The following is a 26,506-nucleotide window of genomic DNA, read 5'->3' as shown; positions in this document are numbered from 1 at the left end:
ACCTGGAGGATATGCAATTTAATGCAGTAGCCCATCAGAACCTCCTTTGCATTTCAAATCCCCATTCTCCCCAGTGGAAGAGTCAAGCCTGTGCTCAATTCATGGGAAAGTTAAGGCCCCCGGTAAGTTAGATCACTAAGGGCTGCTTTATTGTTCTTTAAAATATATATTTTTATAAAGATGGGGGTCTCAGCCCAGGCTGGTCTCCAACTCTTGGCCTCAAGCAATTCTCCTGCCTGGGCCTCCAAAAGTGCTGGGATTACAGGAGTGAACCACTGTGCCCAGTCAACTGCTCATTTAAACCATGCGAATTTTTTAAAAAATAGAGATAAACTGCATTATTTTTGCTTATATTCGTTATTACGTTCCACACTTGAAATTAACCACAAACAACTTTGACATAATCTTTCTTTGCATCAAAATATGCTTAAGTCAATAATTTCTAAGTATCATGTAATTTCAAAGTCACTTTATGGGCGTTCTGAAGGTAACTAGACACAGTACTTTTTATTTTAAAATTGTAATCTATATTGGGTCTATTTTTTGTTTTCTGTTTCTTAATGTTCTATTAGATGTGGATAACAGAGTGTGGAAAATAGTCACCACATGACAATTGGGTTTATTTTCACCTAAAGAATAATTTTCCAGTATTTCTAACGTATTATCCCGGTAGAACTAAAGACTCATAGGGACACCCTTTTTTCATGTTTATAGAAAACCTAGTTTATACCTGCTATTGTCTTATGTACATTTTCATGTCACACAATTTTATCTCCAAACAACACCCTTATTTATATACAGTCTATAGTTTTCACTTTAGTAACACAGACAACAAAATATTAAATCTTTCATCTGGGTTACAATGTATGAAAGAAAAAAATAAAAGGGAAAATCAGATTAAAAAATAAAAAGTAATTTTACTACAATTGAACATAAACCATTAAATATATTGTTCAACACCATAAACTGAAAAGAACATTTCCATAGCCTTTGGAGAAATGCCCTTCCAGTAAAACTGCCTAATCACATTTACTATGTAATAAACTTTTCCACAATTTTTCACTGAGTTAGTATAAAAATATCTTAGGCATTATAACTAAACAGGATTTCAAAAACATTTTCAACAGTTGTGTTATTTTTAATGAGTCCTATGGGTACAGCGGAAAAATAAATGTAGACTATTACTATGAAGAAAACTAGGGCGGGGCACAGTGGCTCACGCCTGTAATCCCAGCATTTTGGGAGGCAGAGGCGGGTGGATCAATTGAAGTCAGGCGTTCAAGACCAGCCTGGCCAACATGGTGAAACCCTGTCTTTACTAAAAATACAAAAATTAGCCAGGTGTGGTGGCATATACCTGTAGTCCCAACTACTTGGGAGGCTGAGGCAGGAGAATCACTTGAACCTGGGAGGTGGAGGTTGTAGTGAGCCGAGATCACACGACTGCATTCCAGCCTGGGTGACAGAGCAAGCCTCCGTCTCAAAAAACAAAACAAAACAAACAAACAAAAAAGAAAACTGGGGTCTTCTCAAACCAAGAATTCAGGAGTTTCCACAGTAAGTAATTCAGTGTACTAGAGTCAGTCTCCATTTTGTAATGTTGTACTACTAACACTTTTACAGCTCTGCACTTCCTCTTCCTGTTCTGCCCATTTGGTCAAACTGATCATGCTTGAGTGCTTCCTCCTTTGTCACTAGATGGACGTTCAAACCACACAAAGCTTCCTCTAACCCAGCCCCACACCTTATCAAATATAACACACCAAGCAAATTGCTTATCTGGGCTCTCAAGCCATTTTTGGACCAGCTTTGGAAGTCTACCCAGCTTTCCCCAGAAACCCACATTATGTAATAAACAGTCTCATAACACTTCTCAACAAACTTTAGGTGAAATTCAATACAGTTCCAGTAGAGAGGTCACAAGTTCAAATTATCAAAATGTTATGAGGGTGAACATTCAAACTTTGTAGTTTATCTACCAGGAAAAAAAAAAAATCTGAATGTGTTATGTTCATTCTTAAAATATATATATATATTTATTTCTCCAATTGCCACTGATCATTCCAAGGGTAAAAAAGAGATGTTGTTGTTTTCATCCATATTCCCCATACTTTTTGTTTCCTAATGTCATATTTTTACTATACTTGTATTTTTACTTCATGTACATCAAGATAAATGCTGTAGGTGTTATTTGGCATGCAAGAAAGAGACATGCAAAAATATAATAATATAGTGCATACACATCAAGAGCAATGCAGACTTCAGGGCATGAGAGTCTGAAATATCCTTTCTATGGGATTTTCATTATACCACATAAGTATCCCAAGGCAGAGTGTGGACAGACTAATTCAAGCGCAAAATACAGTTAGTTGCTGGGCTGGGCGTGGTGGCTCACGCCCATATTCCCAGAGCTTTGGGGGGCCAAGGCGGGTGGATCACTTGAGGTCAGGAGTTCCAGACCAGCCTGGCCAACATGGTGAAACCCTGTCTCTACTAAAAATACAAAAACTAGCCAGGTGTGGTAGTGGGCACCTATAATCCCAGCTACTTGGGAGGCTGAAGCAGGAGAATCGCCTGAACCCGGGAAAGAGGTTGCAGTGAGCCGAGATCACGCTGTTGCACTCCAGCCTGGGTGACAGAATGAAACTCCATCTCAAACAAACAAAAAACCAAAATACACTTAGTTTCTGAAAATTATATGCTGTTTGATCCAACAATGGAAATCATTATTCTAGATCCTTCGATAGCTTAATGGTGCACTGTTATTATCTGTGATGAAGTATGCTACTGAGGTAGGATAAAACTACGTTGGCAAGAAATGATTCATTCATACTTATAAAATACATCAAATTTTATTAGTTAAAACATTAAATCTATGATGCATTCTTAATTAAATAGTAGCAAAATGTGATTCTAGCAGTTAATGTAAATCCTAGTAACAAACATGGGATTCTGGTTACTTTGATTAAACTTCCTATGCTCGGCCGGCCGGGCACGGTGGCTCACGCCTGCAATCCCAGCACTGTGACAGGCTGAGGCGGGCAGATCATGACGTCAGGAGTTCGAGACCAGTCTGGCCAACACAGCAAAACCCTATCTCTACTAAAAATACAAAAATTATCCAGGCGTGGTGGTACATGCCTGTAATCCCAGCTACTTGGGAGGCTGAGGGAGGAGAATCACTAAAATCCAGGAGGCTGAGGTTGCAGTGAGCTGAGATTGCATCACTGCACTCCAGTCTGGGTGACAGAACAAGACTCTGTCTCAAAAAAAAAAAAAAAAAAAAATCAATCTTTGCTATGCAACAGCTATTGGCATTTGATGGAGAAGGTAGCCTTTCCTGCATTATTTGTACCACACATCAGTTCCTAATAAGCTATTACTCTTCTCTAATAAAAATCCGAGTGTCTTCCTGGCTCTATTTCATGGTCTGTTGGTAGAGAATTTCTTTTTCTTTTTTATTTTTTTGAGTCAGAGTTTCGCTCTTGTTGCCCGGACTGGAGTGCAGTGGCGTGATCTCGGCTCACCGCAACCTCTGCCTCCGGGATTCAAGCGAGTCTCCTGCCTCAGCCTCCTGAGTAGCTGGGATTACGGGCATGCACCACTGTGCCTAATTTTGTATTTTCAGTAGAGACGGGATTTCTCCATGTTGGTCAGGCTGGTCTCGAACTCCTAACCTCAGGTGATCTACCCACCTCGGCCTCCCAAAGTACTGGGATTACAGGCGTGAGTCACCGTGCTGGCCAGTAGAGAATTTCTTTCCATACCCACAGTGCCCTTCTGTCAGAAGAAGGGCACCTGGAGTGCAATAAGGATGATGAGTGACATCATAGTTCATTATCCTCTGTCCTTTCCAAGTGCTAATTCAGACTATATTTAATTTTAAAAGGCAGCGTCGTTCTTCTTCAGGAGCTTGGAGAGAAATAATCCTCACCCAGTGAAGTGAGTGAGCCCTTCCATCCTTTGATTCTTTCCCAAACAACACCATGTAAGGTGTATAATCGTGTATAAAATCAGCAGATTATATATCAGAGGGTTATGAGGAAACTAGAGACTGAGTTATATTATTCCTATGAATCCTCAGCTATAGGTGTAGTCCAGGAGTAATAGTCTCGGCATGCATGTTACATTTGTGTAATTTCATCAAAGATATATCTTTTGATGCCTTTTGAGCTCTGAAACCTGGATAAAGCTTCTATCATACATAGTATATTCACAGGATTTCTCTGTTATGAACTCTGATGTCTGTTAATGCTTAAACTCATCAGAAGTTTGCCACAGTCACTGCATTTGTAAGAATTGTCTCAAGAATGAATTCCCGATGTTGTGAAATAAGTAATTTGTGGCTGAAGAACTTGCCACACTCCTTTGTAAGGTTACTTTGTCTGTATGTGTGTGTGTGTGATGGAGTTTCACTCTTGTTGCCCGAGCTGGAGTGCAATGGCATGATCTCGCTCACTGTAACCTCCACCTCCCAGGTTCAAGCAATTCTCCTGCCTCATCCTCCCGAGTAGCTGGGATTACAGGCATGCACCACCATGCCCAGCTAATTTTTGTGTTTTTAGTAAAGACAGCATTTCACCATGTTGGCCAGCCTGGTCTTGAACTTGCGACCTCAGGTGATCTGCCCTCCTTGGCTTCTCAAAGTGCTGGGATTACAGGCATGAACCACCACACCTGGCGTCCTTTGTAAGGTTTCTACCCACTATGAATTCTTCGATGTTTTGCAAGGTTTGAATTTTGAGTGAAGACTTTGCCACATTCGTTACATTTGTAAGGTTTGTCTCCAGTATGGATTGTCATATGGGTAGTTAGGGTTGAGCGAACACTAAAGGCTTTCCCACACTCATTACACCTGTAAGGTTTTTCTCCAGTGTGAATTCTTCTATGATTTGCAAGATGTGAATTTTGAGTGAAGACCTTGCCACATTCATTACATTTGTAAGGTTTTTCTCCAGTATGGATGACCTGATGGGTAGCTAGGTTTGAATGCACACTAAATGCTTTGCCACACTCATTACACTTGTAAGGTTTCTCACCCGTGTGAATTCTCTGATGAACTGCAAGGTATGAACTGTGCCTGAAGACCTTGCCGCAATCATTACATTTGTACGGTTTTTGTCCAGTATGTATTGTCTGATGGATAGTTAGGCTTGAATGAACACTAAAGGCTTTGCCACACTCATTACACTTGTAAGGTTTTTCTCCAGTATGAACTCTCCAGTGCCTTGCAAGTTGTGATGTTTGACTGAAGGCTTTACCACATTCACCACACTTGTAAGGTTTTGCTCCAGAATGAATTCCCCGATGACTTGCAAGGTGTGAATTTTGTGTGAAGACCTTACCACAGTCATTACATTTGTAAGGCTTTTCTCCAGTATGAATTGCCTGATGGGTAGTTAGGCTTGATCTCACACTAAAGGCTTTGCCGCACTCATCACACCTGTAAGGTTTCTCTCCAGTATGAATTCTTTGATGATTTGCTAAGTGTGAATACTGAGTGAAAACCTTGACGCATTCATTACATTTGAAAGGTTTTTCTCCGGTATGGATGATCTGATGCTTAGTTAAGTTTGAATGCATACTGAAGGCTTTCCCACACTTACTACACTTGTAAGGTTTCTCACCAGTATGAATTCGCCGATGCTTTGCAAGGTATGAATTGTGCCTGAAGACCTTGCCACACTCATTACATTTGTAAGGTTTTTCTCCAGTGTGGATTGTCTGATGGGTAGTTAGGCTTGAGTGAACACTAAAGGCTTTGCCACACTCATTACACTTGTAAGGTTTCTCACCAGTATGAATTCTTTGATGACTTGCAAGGTGTGAATTTTGAGTGAAGCACTTGCCACATTCCTTACATTTGTAAGGTTTTTCTCCAGTATGGATAACCTGATGTGTAGTTAGTTTTGAATGTGCTCTAAAGGCTTTACCACACTCATTACACTTGTAAGGTTTCTCTCCAGTATGAATTCTCCGATGACCTGCAAGGTTTGAAGGTTGACTGAAGACCTTTCCACATTCATGACATTTGTAAGGTTTTTCTCCAGTATGGATTACCTGATGGATAGTTAGGTTTGAACGAACAGTAAAGGCTTTGCCACACTCATTACACTGGTAAGGCTTCTCTCCAGTATGAATTCTCTTATGACTTGTTAGCCGTGAGTTTTGATTCAAGACCTTGCCACATTCATCACATTTATAATGTTTTCCCCGATTATTAAGAGACTTCTCAACTTGATTATATTCATACATTTTCCCTTCACCTTGAAATTGCTGCAGTTCAGGCAGATTTGACTGAAAACTTACTCCAAGCTGATTTTCAATAAGCTTGTTTCCTGCAGCCCTTCTATCATGTTGATCTCTTCTATCAGGGAGATTTTCTTTTTGCAACATAAGTACTCTTTTGTAATTTCCTTCATCATCTTTCCACTGACACTCAAAGTCATATGTATTTTTCTGAACTTCCTGGAAGGACAGGGCTTCATCACAGCTTTCAAGTCTCTCCAACTTCACCATGTGGAATGCTTCTCCCATACTGTTCTTCCCCTTTGGTGGCAGATCCTTGTTTACACATTTACAAGAGATATCTGTAAGATATAAAGAACCATAGGTTTCCAATTAATTATAGTACATAAATAATTATTTCCCATTGAAAAACCTAATGTTACACCAAAAGTAATAGTTATGTTGAACAGACTTATGATTCTTCAGAACCATAATTTTTCAGAACACAAAAGGACTAGGATTCCTTATCAAAGAAAAGGTGGTAACATGTAATTCAAATAGTAGGGGATCCTAGTTTTAAACAATCTGTGAACAAAACCCTCATATTGTATAAACCCATATTGGCCCTGAAAGGAGTACTTTCCAACCATAACGCAAGGCTACCAATTGGCAATATGTTTTATATAGCTGTCTTAGAATTCAAGAGAAAGAATTCTTATATTGTGCCTATTTAAAGCATATTTGTTATGCACAAGTAAATGCTAAAGCACAACGTGATATACTGTAATGGTAAATAACTCACAGCAAACATACGTAATGAATAATTAAAGAAGTAGTAATTTTGAATTGGAAAAAAATAATAGCACTGAAAAAATGAGGAGGAATTCAATTTTAAAATGTCAGAAAAAACTTTTTGAATTGGAAAAAAAAAAAAAGAAAGAAAGAAAAGAGGAGTTCTACTTCAGAACCAGCACAGGACATAAGAACTGGAATATAGTCTCGCTGTGTCACCCAGGCTGGAGTGCAGTGGCGAGATTTCGGCTCACTGCAACCTCCGCCTCCCGGGTTCAAACAATTCTCTGCCTCAGCCTCCTGAGTAGCTGGGATTACAGGTGCCTGCCACCACGCCCAGCTGATTTTTGTATTTTTAGTAGAGACAGCGTTTCACCATCTTGGCCAGGCTGGTCTTCAGCTCCTGACCTCGTGATCCACCCGCCTTGGCCTCCCAAAGTGCTGAGATTACAGGCATGAGCCACTGCGCCCAGCCTGTTTATATTATTCTTGACTGCAAATGGTGTCACATGCAGTAAGTGTGTGTATAAGTTTTGATAAGTTTTACTTTTTTATCATAGATTTGTTTTTTTTTTGAAATGGAGTCTCGTTCTGACGCCCAGGCTAGAGTGCAGTGGTGCGATCTTGGCTTACTGCAACTTCTGCTTCCCAGGTTCAAGTGATTCTCCGGCCTCAGCCTCCCAACTAGCTGGGATTACAGGCATGTGCCACCACGCCCAGCTACTTTTTGTATGTTTAGTAGAGACAGGGTTTCATCATGTTGGCCAGCTGGTCTTGAAATCCTGACCTCAGGTGATCCACCCACCTTGGCCTCCCAAAGTGCTGGGATTACAGGCGTGAGCCACCGCATCCAGCCAGATTTGTGTGTTTTTGTTTTGTTTGGTTTTGTTTTTGGTTTTTTTTGGCAACAAAAGAACAGCACAGATTTATTGAAATGAAAGTACACTCCACAGAGTGGGAGCGGGCTCTAGCAAGCAGCTTAAGAGCCAGATTTGTGTATTTTTTTTCTGGTGATAAATAATAGAGTAGTACTTTATGCATTCATGACGTACCTAATTTTTTCTTAATTTTTATGATATTTTAGTTTATGCAATTTGTCTGCTTTATCAAATTGTTGCAAATGTCTTTAAAAATTTCCAATATATTTACTGGAATAAAACCCATGTATAAGATGACCCATGGAATTCAAACCTGTGCTGTTCAAGGGCCAACTGTATACCCAGAAGTGGGATTGCTGGATAATATAGTACTTTTATTTTTATTTTTTTTGAGAAATTTCCATAGAAGATTCATAATGCCTAGACTAATTTACATTCAATCAATAGTATATGAGAACCCCCTAATCTCCATATCTTTGCTAACACATATCTTTTGTCCTTCTGACAGTAGCCATTCTGACAGCTATATGATATTTTATTCTGCTTTAAATGTGCATCTCTGCAAGTAGTGATGTCGTTGGCTATTTGTCTTCCTTCAAGAACTGTATATTGAGGCTCACGTCTAATCTCAGCACTTTGTGAGGCCAAGTTGGGCAGATCACCTGAGACCAGGGATTTGAGACCAGCCTGGCCAACATGGTGACCAAAAATGCAAAAATTAGCCAGGCATGGTGGCACGCACCTGTAGTCCCAGCTACTTGGGAGGCTGAGGCAGGAGAATCGCTTGAACCTGGGAAGCAGAGATTGCAGTGAGCCGAGATTGTGCCACTGCACTCCAGCCTGGGTGACAGAGCGAGACTCTGTCTCAAAAAAAAAAAAATAAAAAGGAAAAAAAAATGTATATTGAGATCCTTTGGCCATTTTTTAATTGGTTTGTTTTCATGCTATTGAGTAGTTTTGATTTCTCATACATTTTGGACATTAAATTGGTGTCAAATATACAAATTGCAAATGCTTTCTCACAATCCGTAGGTTGTCTCTTCATTATGTTAATTGTTCCCTTTGTGGTGATTTTCAGTAGATGCTACCCCATTTATCTGTTTGCTTTTGTTGCATAAGCTTCTGGCCTCAAGGCCAAAAAATCATTGCCTGGATCACGTCATGTAGGTTTTCCCCTACGATTGCTTCTAGTAGTTTTACATTATCAGGTCTTACGTTTAAGTATTTAATACATTTTGAATCAATTTTGGTATCTGATGTGAGATTAACATCCATTTCATTCTCCTGTGTGTGGATATTGAGTTTTTCTAGCAACACTTATTGAAAAAACTGTCCTTTTTTCATTGTGTGTTCTTGGCACCTCTGTCAAAAGCCAATTGGCCATCTATTCATCATTTGTTTTTTGTTTTTTTTTTGAGACGGAGTCTCGCTCTGTCGCCCAGGCTGGAGTGCAGTGGCCGGATCTCAGCTCACTGCAAGCTCCGCCTCCCGGGTTCGTGCCATTCTCCTGCCTCAGCCTCCCGAGTATCTGGGACTACAGGCGCCTGCCACATTACCCGGCTAGTTTTTTGTATTTTTTAGTAGAGACAGGGTTTCACCGTGTTAGCCAGGATGGCCTCGATCTCCTGACCTCGTGATCCACCCGTCTCGGCCTCCCAAAGTGCTAGGATTACAGGCTTGAGCCACTGCGCCTGGCCTCATCATTTGTTTTTTTTCTTCACTTTTTTTTTTTGATATGGAATCTCACTCTGTTGCCCAGGCTGGAGTGCAGTGGCGCAATCTCAGCTAACTGCAGTCTCTGCCTCCTGGGTTCAAGTGATTCTTCTGCCTCAGCCTCCCGAGTAGCTGACCACCACACCTGGCTAATTTTTGTATTTTTAGTAGAGACAGGGTTTCACCATATTGGACAGGCTGGTCACGAACTCCTGACCTCGTGATCCACCCACCTCAGCCTCCCAAAGTGCTGGAATTACGGGGGTGAGCCACCGCATCCGGCTTTCTTTTTACTCTTTCTATTCTGTTCCACTGGTTGATGTGTCTATTTTTAAGGAAGTACTATCCTGTTTTAATTACTATATCTTTGTAATATAGTTTGAAATAAGGTAGTGTGATGCCTCCGGGTTTGTTCTTTTTGCTCAGTGAATCCCATGCTCAAGTGTAAAAAAATAGGATACACACCCCATATAGGACTGGGATCAAAAAGAGAAAGTTTCTGTCCATTGTACTTAACAATTTGGCTAATCATCTCGGAAGATCAACCCACTCCCCTTGTCAGCCACATCCACAAACTGTCGCAAAGTGGAATAGGAGAAGTAGCTGAGACCTCAACAGGCGAAGAAAGCTTAAGACAGCTCCGTGAAGTTTCTGGGGCCCCAGGTGCAAAGGAGGAGCAGCCAACGTTTTCTATCTTCCAAGCTCATGAAATGGGATAAAATATGAATGGGGCACTTGTCATAACTATGGAGGCCTCACGTCTGATCTCTGTGGACAGAAAAATAAGGATTTTTGATTGAATGAAGCACAGAAGGAGAGACTAAGGAGGAAAGCAACCCTTTTGAAAGTAACCAAGAGTTCATAGAAACCAAGTAACAGACGGTTGTAGGTCATGATCAAGACTTTGCATGTGGCCGGGCGCGGTGGCTCACGCCTATAATCCCAGCACTTTGGGAGGCCGAGGCGGGCGGATCACGAGGTCAGGAGATCGAGACCATCCTGGCTAACACGGTGAAACCCCGTCTCTACTAAAAATGCAAAAAATTAGCCGGGCGAGGTGGCGGGCGCCTGTAGTCCCAGCTACCCGGGAGGCTGAGGCAGGAGAATGGCGTGAACCCGGGAGGCGGAGCTTGCAGTGAGCCGAGATCGCGCCACTGCACTCCAGCCTGGGCGACTGAGCCAGACTCCGTCTCAAAAAAAAAAAAAAAAAAAAAAAAAGACTTTGCATGTGTTGCTGTTTGGGCTGTAGCACCACTGCAGGTTGGAAGGAGAAACTTTTACACATCTAAAGAACAGAGTATTAAGTGGTAGGGAAAAAAATTCTTATCAGTGATCACAGGATATAAACTTTTATTTTCCCAAAAAATTCTCCCATTTGCAGGGTGTTTCTCAAACACTGTCTAATGAGACACTTTCTCTCTGCCCATCTGAACTCTGACCTGTAATTACACCTCTGATCCACTCCCACTTGCTATTTTCTCTTGGCTGTCTACATTCCAGGGCTCCTTCCCTTGTTCCAACAAGGAGATAATACTCAGATCAAAAGGAGAGATTCCTGCTTACGAAAAGAAAGAAGGCCAGGCATGGTAGCTCACACCTGTAATCCCAGCACTCTGTGAGGCTGAGATGTGCAGATCACCTGAGGTCAGGAGTTCAAGACCAGCCTGGCCAACATGGTGAAACCTTGTCTGTACTAAAAATACAAAAATTAGCTGGGCGTGGTGGCTAAAGCCTATAATCCCAGCTACTCAGGAGGCTGAGGCAGGAGAATCACTTGAACTCAGGAGGCGGAGGTTGCAGTTGCAGTGATCCGAGATCGTGCTATTGCACTCCAGCCTGGGTGAGAAGAGTGAAACTCCATTTCAAAAAAAAAAAAAAAAGAGAGAGAGAGAGAAAAAAGAAAAAGAAATATAATGTGCTGTGGCTTTTCCAGAACTGCACCCTTAGGTTAACACGAGAAGAGAGGAAACTGCAGATAGAGTTGGAAAAACATTTCAACAGTTGATCCACTGAATGCCTCCTGAGTGGTTAGGAAACACCACACGACACAGATATCTAGCTTTCGTCCATGAACCACTTAATCAAAAGCACAGAAGTAGAAAACAGAAAATCAAACATTTTAAAAGTCTGGTATGAGGTATTATGCATACAAAGCTCTAAAACTCTCCACAAAGTGGGCAGACCATCTCAAGAAACGGCAAGATTAAAGTCCAGATTTTGCATGATCAGGCTTTTCACTTCTGAATCAACAGGTCATCAATCCTCATCGAGGAATGCAGGGGCTCTCAAGAGACTCACAAGGGAAAATGAAAACATACACAAGAACAGACCTTGACTTCTAAAAGAAAGTCATCCTTACCCAGTGAGACCAGGTTCCTGTAGTTCTCCAACATGACGTCCCTGTACAAAATCTTCTGAGCAGGGTCCAGGCATGTCCACTCCTCCTGAGAGAATTCTATGGCCACATCCTTGAATGTCAGCTGTGCCTAAAATGAAAAACACATTTCACCAAGTGACTATGAGGCAAATTTGAATCTTCACATAAAACGAGGAGAGAGCTGTAAGAATAGGTTCAATTCAAGTAAGCAGACTGACACATCCAGGCTGTGATCATGGTACATATAGATTTGATCTTCATCCCTTTTCCTGAAAAGAGCTCACTTGAAATCTGTGAGGTGATAAGTATCTTTTTGTACGTCAGTGAGACTAACTGGTGGCTGAAGGCCGCTAGATAGCTTCACGGTGTGGGCTGGACACTGGAAAGACCAAGACAAGATTACAGGGTTAGGCCAGGTGCCATGGCTCACGTCTGTAATCCCAGCACTTTGGGAGGCCGAAGCCAGTAGATTACTTGAGGTCAGGAGTTCTAGACAGGCCTGGCCAACACGGTGAAACCCTGTCTCTACTAAAAATACAAAAATTAGCCAGGCATGGTGGCGCACACCTGTGATCCCAGCCACTCAGGAGGCTGAGGCAGGAGAATCACTTCAACCTGGGAGGCAGATGTTGCAGTGAGCTGAGATCACGCCACTACACTCCAGCCTGGATGACAGAATGAGACTCTGTCTCAAAATAAGTAAATAAAAATAAAAATAAATAAATAAATAAAAGATTACAGGGTTGGGACTTCCAGGCTCAATCTCCAACACTGCAAAAGGGAAGAAGGGCTGAAGTTTCAGTTGAACATCTATGGCCAATAATGTAAACAGTCATGCCTATGTAATGAAGCTTCCATAAAAATGCAAAAAATTAAGGTTCTGAGGAGCAATTGGGGCAGCTGATAACATGGAGGCTCCTTGAGTGGTGCACCCACAGAGGGCATGGAAGCTCAGAGCTCCTCCCTATGTCACCCAATAGATCGCTTCCATCTGCATTCTTTGTTATATCCTGAGCAATAAATGAATCAATATGAATCAAGTGTTTCCCTGAGTTCTGTGAGCCACTGTAACAAATTAATTGATCCCAATGAAGAGGTCATGAGAATTTACACCTTAAGCCGGTTAGCGAGAAACCCAAGCCACAACCTGTGTTTGCGAATGGCACTGAGGTGGCTGCACCCTTGTGGGACTGAGCCCTATACCTGTGGGATGTGATGCTATATCCAGACAGCGTCAGAATTGAACTGAATGGGAGGACACCCAGGTCATATCCACTGCAGAATTGCTTGATTGATGTGATGGAAAACCCAACACTTCTGGGAGAACGGAAGCACTCTGTGTCGCAAGTAGTAGAAGAAACTGTATCCGGCTGGGCGCGGTGACTCACGCCTGTAATCCCAGCACTTTGAGAGGCCGAGGCGGGTGGATCACCTGAGGTCAGGAGTTCGAGACCAGCCTGGACGACGTGGCGAAACCTCGTGTCTACTAAAAATACAAAAATAGCCAGGCATGGTGGTGGGCACCAGTAATCCCAGTTACTCGGGAGGTGAAGCAGGAGGATCATTTGAACCTGGGAGGTGGAGGTTGTCGTGAGCCAAGATCACGCCATTGCACCCCAGCCTGGGAGCGAGACTCTCAAAAAAAAAAAAAACTGAATCAGTTTTTCCCTATATTCTCACACACTAAGGTTTACTTGAGCAAGTTATGTCTGCTTAATCCTGTTTTATTATTCTTTTCCCTAAGAGGTTATGATATCCTCTAAATTAGTGTAAATTTCTGTTTTGTGGACAATAAATAAATATACAGATACAAAATTGGCTGGGCGCAGTGGCTCACTCATGCCTGTAATCCTAGCACTTTGGGAGGCCAAGGTGGGGGAATCACTTGAGGTCAGGAGTTCGAGACCAACCTGGCCAACATGGTGAAACCCTGTCTCTATGAAAAATACAAAAATTAGCCGGAAATTGCTTGAACCTGGGAGGCAGAGGTGGCAGTGAGCCAAGATGGTGCCACTGCACTCCAGCCCGGGCAACAGGGGGACAAGCAAAACAAAAGAAAAAAGCCCAGCACAAGTTCATCTCTACCAGCTTTAGATAGATATTACGTCTGATACATCAAGTAATATTCAGCATCTAGATGACCTAGAGAATGAGTGGTGTCTTCAAGGATGACAACATCCACAGTGGCTTTGAAGAAAAAACAAGTCAGAGTCTTAAAACTATGATGAGAGCAATAGCAATGATAGGGATTTAAGAACAAGGTCCATATGTGAGGTAGCATTTTAAATCCTTTATGTGTACTAACACGTACAACACTGTAGCCCATGAGAGAAAGATCTGCTCCCATTTTACTGTGGGGACAGCTGTTTCACAGACACGCCGAGAAATCTGTCTCAGGTCAAGGAGCTAAAAATGACAGAGCAAGTACCTATACCCAGGTATCTAGGAATTAAAATTAAACCTAAGCAATCAGTTAAGCAACAGACAAGCTACCTGAAAGAGCAGCTCACAAAGCCCTGAGTAATCTTCCAAAGAGAGTAAGTAGGCGGTCTGGAATGCTAAAGCATTAAGGAAGGCTACATAGTCAAGCGCCTTCAGAGTTTTCATTTTAGAATCTCAGTGTCTTGAGATCAGCACAAAGGAGTCAATGTATCTGTCCAAGGTTCTGAAAGGGAGGTCATTTTGGAAGAATTCATTTATGTAACAACATGTACCAATGTCTAAGAGATTCCCAACATCCTTTTGTGCAACATGTATCAGCAGCTGCCCACGGCTCTTTGGTTTACCATTCTACTGTGAATGACTGACATGTAGATTGGTCTGAATAGTTTCTTGGTCATTAAACTGGTTAGGAAAGAATTTTCCCAGTCTTCAAGATGCTACACTGTGGCTGAAATCCTCTCAACTACTGTGAAAATGAGCTTTAAAAAATAAAGAAGTTGGCCGGGCATGGTGGTTCATCCTGTAGTCCCAGCACTTTGGGAGGCCAAGGCAGGCAGACTGTTTGAACCCAGGAGTTTGAGACCAGCCTGGGCAACATAGCAAGACCTTATTTCTACAAAAAAGTAAAAATAATAATAAAAGGAAAAATAAACAAGTACAAATAAATAAAGAAGTACAAGAAATGAGAGAACGTTGGAGAATGAAGGGTAAAATGATGTTGAGCAAAACTGGCCACAGAATGTGTTAATATATTCCAGTTCACATAGTGTTTTATGAAGAAAGAGACTTTAAAATCTCAGGGGTAAGCAAATTTAAACTGAAAACAGAATAAAAAGTCCTAGAAAGATATAGTAAAACGTAGTGTCTGTCTCTTTGCATAAAGTAGTATAATATAGTTTGCATAAAGTAGTATAATATAGTAGTTTGCATAAAGTAGTATAATATAGTTTGCATAAAGTAGTATAATATACTTTGCACACATTTGTAAGACAACCAGCTGGCAAGGGAATTATCTCAAAGAACTACACAGGAGCCAAATGAGATTATCAAGGACAACAAACCACTTCTTTTATTACAATGTCACACTTATAGAAGAAAGCACATGTAAAAGCCTAATTTCAGCACTAAATTCGGGACTTTGTCACTGGAAATTTGGGTAGAATCAAGAGAAAATAAAGATAAAAGTGGCTATGAGTTTTGTAGAAATATGTAAATTTCTTTTTTTGTTTGTTGTTTCGGAGACGGAGTTTTGCTTTGTCACCCAGGCTGGAGTGCAGTGGGTTCAGGGAGCTTCCAGATGGCTGACATGTGGAGGTTCCTGGAGGACGGCATACCCAGGGAGGGCAGGGAAGCTCTGCACCCCTTTCCCCATACCTCACCTTATGCATCTCTCCACTGGTATCTTCTGTAATAGTATTTATAATCAGCCTGTAAAACTGAGTGTTTCTCTGACCTCTAAGCGTTGCTCTAGCAAATTAAAGAAGGGTTCATGGGAACCTCCACTTGAGGTTGGTCGGTCAGAAGTTTCAGAGGCCTGGATGTGCAATTGGGAACTGAGCCATCAATCTGTGAGATCTGACACTATCTTCAGGCAGACAGTGTTGGAAATGAACTGGAGGACGGCCAGTTGGTTGCTCGCTGTTTGTTGGTGGGGAGAAATTCCTCGCACGTGGCCACAGAAGTCTTCTGTGTGGATTGTGGTGTTGGTGTGAGAGCAGAGGGAAACATGGTGTTTGAGTTGTTTTAACTAAACAGCACCAAAAGTAAATTGACACAGGGTCACCTAACTGAGAAAAACTGAAACAAGTTCAAGGGTCACAATATGGAACTTCACCAAAGGTCATTATATACACAAACGCATTTATGCCCATATGTTACTATCCTATTAGTTCATTAATAGATAGTGGAGAACAGGCTGGGCGCGATGGCTCACACTTGTAATCCCAGCACTTTGGGAGGCCGAGTCAGATGGATCACCCGAGGTCAGGAGTTCGAGACCAGCCTGGCCAACATGGAAAACCCCATCTCTACTAAAAATACAAAAATTAGCCAAGTGTGGTGGCAGACACCTGTAATCCCAGGTACTTGGGAGGCTGAGGCAGGAGAATTGCTTGAACCTAGGAGGGGGAAATTGCAGTGAGCCAAGATTGTGTTCCTTCACTCCAGCCTGAGTGAAAGAGTGAAACTCCATCTCAAAAAAAAAAAAAAAAAAAAAAAAGGCAGCGGAGAACAAACTTAAGGCCATAAAAATATTTTAAATTATGATTTCAAATGATAAAACACATACAATTTATTTAAATCATGGTATGTCTTTTATAAAACCATGGGCGTATGCATCTACGTAGTCATGTGCGCACATCACACATACCAGTTAAGTGAAATAAAGAGATGTGTCTCAATGATGTATTTGTTTTTGATGATATCTTTAGTTGTCTTTTTTGCTCATGTGCATTTCAGAAAGTCTGGGACAATTAAAATGCATGAATTGTACTTAATTTAGTTTATAAACATTTTTGTAAGTTAAGCTGTAAAAATGCTAAAACAAAAATATGTAAGAACTTGTACTCCAATTGGTATTAAATACAATTATTAAAAATACAGATACCATTTTTTCCAGTTAAATTTAGATATTTAGGCATTAACAAAAGCCCAATGGAGGTTTTAGTTTATTTTACTCATGAAATCATAACATAAGGTTAGGACATTTTTTAATATCATACATTAATTTAATAGACTTAAGAAGTATATATTGCAACAATATTTACTCAAAGAAATTATTGGATAATTAAAAATCAGTTCAAAAAGGAAATTTGAAAAATACCCAAAAGCTAATATTAAACAAGAAAATTTCACCAAACACATAATCAAGCAGTAAATGCTGGATGCATTTGCTCTAAATTAAAATGGAGAAAATGGGCTGAGCGCGATGGCTCATGCCTATAATCCTAACACTTTGGGAGGCCAAGGCGGGTGGATTGCTTGAGCTCAGGAATTCAAGACGATCCTGGGCAAAATAGCGAGACCCCCATCTTTACAAAAAATATAAAAATTAGCTGGGTGTGGTGGCATGCACGTGTAGTCCCAGCTACTTGAGAGGCTGAGGTGGGAGGTTGGCTTGAGCCCAGGTGGTGGAGGCTGCCGTGAGCCGAGATTGCACCACTGCACTCCAGACTGGGCGACAGGGCCGGACCTTGTATCAAAAAAAAAAAAAGAGAGAAAATGGGGCTCACTAAGGCTCCAGCTAAAGCCCACTTCAGAGCATGCCTGAGCTGAGACCAAGAAAATGGTAAAGTAGGAGCTAGATCTGTTAAAACTAACAGATGACATACTCACAACCTAGGAAAAGAACGCATTGAAGTATAAGAACTAATAACAACACTGTGAAAACAATCTTCATTCTTTCTTTAGCAGCTCTCATTAAACATACAACGCATCTCACGAGTACATTAGGAATGATACAATGCTACCTATTAAAATACATTTCCACACCTATTTAAAGAAATTATAAAACTGTACTAAAGTGATGATGTCAATAAAATAGAGGAATAGGAACTCCCAAACACTACCTCCACCATGGAGACACAAATTTAGTAACAATATATGAACCAATTGCCTTTGTGAGAAATCCAGTAACCATTTAAGAGGTTGGAACTCTTAACAGAAGTCTAGTAGGAAAATACAGGACATCTGCTCACAGCGGCCTTACCCTGGCATGATGCAGTGTCACTGCAAGAAAAACACCAATTTCCCATTTCTCCTGGGAGAGGAAAAGTATGAAAACATTCATCCATATTCTGTCTTTTCAGGGCGCTGCCTGAGGGATAAGTTTCTCTCTTGGTTGAATATAAGTAATAAAGGCTGGGAGCGGTGGTTCACGCCTGTAATCCCAGCATTTTGGGAGGCCGAGGCGGGTACATCGCTTGAGCTCACGAGTTGGAGACCGGCCTGGGCAACATGGTGAAACCCCATCTCTATTAAAAATACAAAAAAATAGCCAGGCATGGTGATGCACGCCTGTAGTCTCAGCTACTTGGGGGGCCATGGCAAGAGAATCACTTGAACCCAGGAGGCAGAGGTTGCAGTGAGCTGAGATTGCGTCACTGCACTCCAGCCTAGGCAACAGAGCAAGACTCTGTCTAAACAAACAAACAAAAAAGGAGTTTGGAGTCAGAAACACAGTGACTCACTTGTTCGGCATCAAATGTAATATAAATGAGGCTACAAAGCTTTCCCCACAGTGGTCTCATTTTACAGCATTTCGTGAGTGCTTGTACACAGTAACATCTGACTTCATAACCAGCTTCTCTTATCAGAATTTACACAGAGCTGGCAATATATTCAAATATGGCCTGAACAATCTGTGTTGCCCAACAGCACTGACACCACGGGGCCCTCACCCCATCTCCATCCATGTCTGGTGTGGGCCCTTCCCAGGACCATGCCCAGTGCCGCCTATTCCCAAGTTCATGTCACTGGGTCACGAGAGATGGAATCTAAGCGCGATGAGAGGGACTGAGGGAAGGCATGGGTGAGTGTGAGCAAACCTGTCAGGCAGGACGCTTCAGACTCAGAGAAGATTCCCCACTCCAAGGCCCAGCGTTTCTGAAAGGAAGGAGACAGAACAATCCACCGAGAATATCATCTCACCTGAGGAAGAGCCATCCCTGACTCCTCTGCTTTCCTCTTCCTCTTCTTCCAGGATTCTACCTTGGGTAACATGAAAGAGACTTTAGAATTCAATCCTGAATGTCAAAACTATGCTGTTTATTGGTTAGAATCAACACACCCCCTCCCTGTGCCATAACCTCATACACAGGGAAGACCTTACCCTGTGGAAAGATGATCCTCTGCCGCCCACTGCACCAGAAAAGATGCAGGGCTAAGAAACTCCTACAGGAAAAACAAGTGAGTTTCTGACCTCTTTCTTGAGAACCCGCTCCCCTCCTGGAGAGGCCCACACACAGGCTGCAGCAGTGGGGAGCTGGGCTGGAATGAGCTTCCTCCGTTCAGGACACAGACCCAGCCCTGACCAAACCCCATGCAAAGCACAGCCCTACTCCCCTCTGTGGATCACAGGCTGATCTCAGCCTTCAGAAACCATCAGCAGTGCCCTGGTGCTCAGTGGTAGATACAGAATAACAGAATAGAACCCATCTTAAATGTCATTGAAGCTGGGCTGCAACTTACTTGAATGAAAATCTCTGCTAAGGGGGCATAAGAGATGTATTTGCAAAATGCCTCAGCGTTCTTGAGCTCCACTGAGAGGGGCCAAGCCCAGCACAGCCCCCCACCTTCTGGCTCTACTCTCCTGGGGGCCTTGTTGTCACCAGGATCCAGACAGTGGAAGGTGAAGCAGCACAGAGAAACATGCAGAGCAGCCAATGTGGGCCAGAGGTGAGGGTGGGGGTGGGGATGGAATGCTGAAGCGGGGGTCAGGGAGAGGGTCACAGAAGTCCCCATTGAGGAAGTGATATCAGAACAAAGACCTGGGTTAGGAAGGGTGTTTGCACCTGCAGCTGAGGGGCCAGAGTCCTAGGCACAGGGACCACCCATGTGAAGGCCCTGAGGCAGGAGCAACTTGGGGACCCCAGAAAAGGAAAGGGGCCTGAGTGGCTGGAGCAGAGGGAGCGAGGAAGACGCAGGCAGGAGATGAGGTCAGAGAGGTCCTAGGGGAGCAGGTCAGGCAGGGCTGAGGTCTTCAAACAATTTTTTTCCCACCTCCAAAGAATGTTTAGGCTGGGTGCAGTGGCTCTTGCCTGTAATCTCAGCATTTTGGGAGGCACAGGTGGGTGGACTGCTTGATGCTTGAGCTCAGGAGTTTGAGACCAGCCTGGGCAACATGGCAAAACCCCATCTCTAAAAAAGGTACAAAATTTAATCATGTGCGTTGGTACAGGCGTGTGTGTGTGTGTGTGTGTGTGTGTGTGTATGTGAATAGACAAGACCACTAATCTGGATATGCTCATCAAAATAATTCCCTTGAAGTAAAAGTTGATGCAGTGGAGGAGGGAGTGCCACCGTCCTAAGACTGTGGTGCACAACTGAAGAACCAGCAACAGCCCGGAGCAGGGACAGTCCATTCCCAGTACCTACTGAGTTGAGATCGCAGGCCTTAAGACAGGTGGGTGGGCCTGCTGGAGAGCTCTTCCCTTTACTGTTTGAGACAGGAAAAAATCAAACTGTTCATACTATTGTTACACTCAACCCAGAATACTTCACCTACAGTCACCAAAATGTGTGTAGTTTTTCCCACAATGACCAGTTCTGCAGTGGACTCCCAGTGGCGGAGAGAGGGGCGTCCTACAATTTCACCCGACTCTGACACTGTGAGATCTCCCAGGTGAAGATCTCAGTGTGCTATATGCTAGTAGTAACTCTTGGCTACACTCTCACCAGATAAATACTGTGATTCTCTTAATCCCTTCCTTGGATTCAATTAACTTACTAAAACCATTCATCTGTATGATTTGTAGTATCCTTTATAACAGTTGGGTAGGCTGGGTGCGGTAGCTCATGCCTGTAATCCCAGCACTCTGGGAGGCCAAGGTGGGTGGGTTACCTGAGATCAGGAGTTCAAGACTAGCCTAGCCAACATGGTGAACCCCCTTCTCTACTAAAAATACAAAAATTACCCGGGCGTGGCGGCGGATGCCTGCAATCCCAGCTACCTGGGAGGCTTAGGCAGAATTGCTGAGCCCAGGAAGCGGAGGTTACAGTGAACCAAGATCGTGCCATTGCACTCCAGCCTGGGTAACAGAGCAAGACTCCATCTCAAAAACAAACAAACAAACAAACAAACAAAAAACAATGGGGTGGCTGGGCGCGGTGGTTCAAGCCTGTAATCCCAGCAGTTTGGGAGGCCGAGACGGGCGGATCACGAGGTCAGGAGATCGAGACCATCCTGGCAAACACGGTGAAACCCCGTCTCTACTAAAAAATACAAAAAAACTAGGTGGGCGACGTGGCGGGCGCCTGTAGTCCCAGCTACTCGGGAGGCTGAGGCAGGAGAATGGCGTGAACCCGAGAGGCGGAGCTTGCAGTGAGCTGAGATCCAGCCACTGCACTCCAGCCTGGACGACAGAGCGATACTCCGTCTCAAAAAACAACAACAACAACAACAACAACAATGGGGTAAACCAAGGAAAATGTTTCCCTGAGTTCTACAAGCTGCTCTGGCAAATTAATAGCACCTCAGGAAGGGATAAGGAGAATCCCCAATTTATACTCAATGGGTCCGAAGCTCAGAATCTGGGACTTGGGGCTGGTATCTGAAGTGGGAACCCTCAACTAGTGGAATCTAATGCTAACTCTGGGTAGACAGTGTCTGAATTGAATTAAATTATAGGACAGTCAGGTAGTGTCTGTTGAAGAATTGCGTGTTGGTGGGGAGAAATCCCCACCCCACACATTTTGGTGATGAGAGGCGATGCATTCTTTGTTTAGTGTTCATTAGCTGATTATGAGGGTAGGAAAAACACTTTAGTTTTTCCTCCTCATTCATACACTTGCCTACATATTACCCCATCCTAGGAAAAGGAAAGAGAGTGACCGACAACTGAATGAGTCAAGTCACTGCCCTCTGGTAGAATAGAGATTGCAAATAGAAGCTAACCTCTGATGCCAGGAATTATAAAATGCACATGTCTTACAGACAGGACTTTTGCAATTCTCACCAGCATCTCCACAACAGAAACAAAATATATACATATAAAATTTGTTAGATTATTAGGGGCCGGGCACAGTAGCTCACACCTGTAATCCCAGCACTTTGGGAGGCTGAAGTGGGTGGATCACCTGAGGTCAGGAGTTCGAGACCAGCCTGGTCAACATAGTGAAACCCCATCTCTACTAAAAATACAAAAGTTAGCCAGGTGATGTGGTGCATGCCTGTAATCCCAGCTACTCGGGAGGCTGAGGCACGAGAATCGCTTGAACACAGGAGGCGGAGTTACAGTGAGCTGAGATCATGCCGTTGCACTCCAGCCCGGGCAATAGAGACTCTGTCTCAAGGAAAAAAAAAAAAAAAATTGTTAGATTATGGACACAGAAATCAATATATCACGATGTAATTATCCATACCCAATGAAACCACCACGCACCTGGGCCAAAGTCCTCCTCTTTCTTCCTTCCTGTGTGTTTCCTCCCTCATTCTGTACATCTCTCATTCTCCTCTCTCTGGCTTTTTTTCTTGTCTGTGTTTCAGCCTGGGTCGCTGCTCCTCATTTTGAGCCCTTCTCCTCTCCTGCTGTTTCTCCTTCCCTCTATTCCTTCTCTTCCACCTGTTCTGCTCCATTCTTGCAACTTGTTTCACTTCTTATTCCTCTTTCACCCCAATCTTTTGGTTGTCCCCAATCTCCATATATTTTTGCGTCTTTCTTCCCTTATCTCTGCTCTGTTAAATGCCCTCTTCCCTGTCTCACCTCCTTGTCCCCACTCTCTGGCACCCCCAGATCCCAGGTCTCCCTCTGCTGTGGTTCTCCCTCTGCTCTGTCACCAGCTGCCCCCTCTTTCTGTCCCAGCACCACGCTGCTGTCTGTCCTGGCTCCAAATCCCCCCTTCTCTCCCCCACTCTCTGTCAGAGGAGCTGCCCCTCTCCCTACCTTGCCGTCCTTCATCTCTCTAGACATCGGGCTTTTCTCTACATTTCTCCAGTTGTTTCTCCATGCTGTTACTTTCTCAGCGACTTCTTTCACCCTTACTGTCTCTTTGCAAATCCCGACCCATCCTCTACTTTGCCATGTTTATTGGTTTCCCTCATTCTTTCCTCTGTCTCCGTTTCTCTGCTTTTCTCTCAGCCCCTTTCTCTATCTCCGGATCCCCTTGGCCCACACATTCACAGGGAGGGTGTGGAGTAAGACGCCTGCATCCTGGAGGAGCACATTTTCCAGCAGGTGGAGCTGGGCAGGCAAGAACACCGGGTGTCACAGGACAAGCCCCGGGCACCTCCCCAGCGCGGGCTCAGGGGAAGCGGTGACTGCGAAGGGCAGGCCTGGGGAGCAGCAGGGCCCGGCACGAGGAGGAGGGAGGTGGGGGACGACGGCGCCTTAGGAGAGCGGTACGGTCTGCAGGATCCCAGAACCAGGCAGAGGACGCGGCCTCCCCGGGACTGGGGCTGCGGCGCTGAGCTCCAGTAGCCGACTAGGGCGAGGGTAGGGGACGGCAAAATCCTGCACCCACTTCGCGGATGAGGACTTCACAGTGCGCAGGGGTAGAGGTCAGCAAAGGGTTTTAAGCAGGGAACGGCGCAGGAAAGGAGGCGTCTGCATGGTCTGAAAGCCGAAATACCGCAGGCAGGACCAGCCTGTGTGATTTTAACCCAAAGCGATGCGACCCCCAGAGTCTCGCGACAACGTCTGAATTTACTCGGAATGGAGGGAGCCGTGCGGGGACTTCAAGGGCTATAGGAACCCCTGGACATCGTGTACGGAAATGCAGGGGACTCCGAAACGCAGGTTTAATCTAGATAGAGGGAAACTCACGCGGCGAGGAACAGCCTTCACTCCAAGGGATCTGCTTCCGGGTTTGCAAGAAACTGCCCGTGCAGTAAACGGAGCCGGCGGCTGGGGGCGGGGCCTCGGCGGACTGGGGCAAAGGGGCGGGTTGCGGGGGGGAAAGGCCAGGCGTCGGGAGTGACTGAGAGCATAGGGTGGGCGGGGCAGGGGCGGGGCCTGAACCCGGGAGGCGGAGGTTGCAATGAACCGAGATCGCTCCATTGCACTCCAGCCTGGGTGACAGAGTGAGACTTCGTCTCAACGAAACAAACAAACAAACAAAAACAAACAAAATCACTTAGCCTATCTAAAAGTGTAACCAATGGCAGTAATATAAGCAATCATGCATATGTAATGAAGGCTCCATAACAACCCAAAAGGAGAGGATTCAGAGGAGCTTCTGGATAGCTGAACACTTGGAGGCTCCTGCAGTGTGGTGCACCCAGGGAGGGCACCAAGGCTCAACGCCCCTTCTCCCATGCCTCACCTCACTGATCCCTTCCATCTGACTGTTCATCTGTCAACTTTGTAATATCCTTTATAATAGGTAAATCTATGTGAAATGTTTCCCTGTATTTGTGAACCACTCTAGCAAATTCTTTGAACCCAAGGAGTGGGGTCAAGGGGCTCCAGGATTTATATCTGATCAGTAAGCACAGGTCACAACCTGTGCTTGAGACTGGCATTGAAATGTGTGCACTATTGTGGGACTGAGCCCTCAAAGTGTGGGATCTGATGCCGTGTCCAGGCAGATAGTGTCAGAATGGAACGGAATGAGAGAACACGCACCTGGTGTGTGTGGCAGGATTGCTTGCTTGGTGTGTGTGGGAAAACCCAGTACCTCTCGGCTAACAGTAGCGTTCTGTGTTGTGAGAAAATAGTAGAAGAAACTGAATCAGTTTTTCCTATATTCTTAAACACGTGAACTTTTTTGTTTTTTTTTTCTTCTTCTTCTTCTTTTTTTAAGACGGAGTCCTGCTCTTGTCGCCCAGGCTGGAATGCAATGGCATGATCTCAACTCACTGCAACCTCCACCTCCTGGGTTCAAGCGATTCTCCTGCCTCAGCCTCCCAGAGAGTTGGGATTACAGGTGCCTGCCAGCACACTCGGCTAATTTTTGTATAATTTTTGTATTTTACAGCTTCACAAGTAAATTGACAGTAGGTTACCTCAGTGAGAAAAGTTGAAATAGTTCAAGGGTACCAACATGGAGCTGCATAAAAGGTCATTACATACACACACACATCGACATCCATAAGACCTTTACTACTCTTACGATTAAGTCAGTCATGTGATAGCAGAGAACAAATTTAAGGCCATGGAAAACATTTAAGATATAATTTCAATTGTTAAAAAAATACAAAACTTATTTCACAGGATGATGTGTCCTTGATAAAAACCATGGGCTTCTGCCTCCATACACTAATGCACGCACATCACATGTACACACAATTAAATAAGAAGAGTTGTGTCTCAAGGACTCACTTTTGTCAATGATTTTTAAAAATCACCACTTTTCCTCATGTGCATTTCAGCAAGTTTGGGACACTGGAAATGTACAAATTGCACTTAATGTAGTTTATAAACACTACTGTATATCAAACTACTAAAAATTGTACAACAAGCTGTTGTGGCTCATGGTTGTAATCCCAGCACTTTGGGAGGCTGAGGCGGGCAGATCACTTGAGCTCAGGAGTTCAAGACCAGTCTGGGCAACAAAGCAAGACATCATCTCTACAAAACAAATTTAAAAATGAGCTGGGGATGGTGGTACATGCCTGTAGTCCCAGATACTCAGGAGGCTGAGGGGGAGGATCTCTTGAACCCAGAATTTTGAGGCTGCTGTGAGCTATGATAGACATCATATTCCAGCCTGTCTCAAAAATAAAAAAATTAAAACTATTAAAAAATGGTATAACATAAAAGTACCATATAGAAACCTGAACTCAGGCCGGGGCCGGTGGCTCACACCTGTAATCTCAGCACTTTGGGAGGCCGAGACGGGCAGATCACGAGGTCAGGAGATGGAGACCATCCTGGCTAACATGGTAAAACCCCATCTCTACTACCAAAAAAAAAAAAATTAGCCGGGCGTGGTGGCGGGTGCCTGTAGTCCCAGCTACTCGGGAGGCTGAGGCAGGAGAATGGTGTGAACCCAGGAGGCAGAGCTTGCAGTGAGCTGAGATCATGCCACTGCACTCCAGCCTGGGTGACAGAGCAAGACTCTGTCTCAAAAACAAAAAAAAACAAAAAAACAAAACTTGAACTCCAATATCTATTAAACACACATATCTAAAAAAAAAAAAGTACAAGTTTATGCAACGAAATTCAGATATTTAGGCATTAACAAAAGCCCAATGGCGTTTATTAGTTTATTCCACTAATAAAACCATAACAAACAATTAGACAGTTTTTTAGTATTACGTATTAATTTAACTGATTTAGAAGAAAAATATGTTTAGCAGCAGTACTTACCTCAAAAAATTATTGGGTCATTAAAAATCAGTCCGAAAAGGAAATTTGGAAAAAAAAAATTATCACAATCAAACATTAAAGCAATAAAATTATACCAGATATCATGATCA

At 43.5% G+C, this 26,506-nt stretch overlaps 1 protein-coding gene across 1 annotated transcript; it reads right to left on the bottom strand.

Annotated features, from left to right (window-relative positions):
- Positions 1-663: 663 nt before the first annotated feature.
- On the bottom strand, positions 664-20,510 carry ZNF665 (zinc finger protein 665). Its single transcript, XM_037991445.2, has 5 exons — positions 20,149-20,510; positions 19,259-19,320; positions 19,078-19,133; positions 11,971-12,097; positions 664-6,590 (listed from the first exon to the last, which is right to left on the bottom strand). Exons 1-5 carry the CDS (start codon positions 20,508-20,510, stop codon positions 4,699-4,701), a joined length of 2,499 nt encoding a protein of 832 aa, XP_037847373.2. The 3' UTR covers positions 664-4,698.
- Positions 20,511-26,506: the final 5,996 nt, after the last annotated feature.

The sequence above is a fragment of the Chlorocebus sabaeus genome, chromosome 6 (genome assembly GCF_047675955.1).
Source record: "Chlorocebus sabaeus isolate Y175 chromosome 6, mChlSab1.0.hap1, whole genome shotgun sequence".
Lineage (NCBI taxonomy): Eukaryota > Metazoa > Chordata > Mammalia > Primates > Cercopithecidae > Chlorocebus > Chlorocebus sabaeus.
This window is presented reverse-complemented; position numbering and strand designations above follow the sequence as displayed.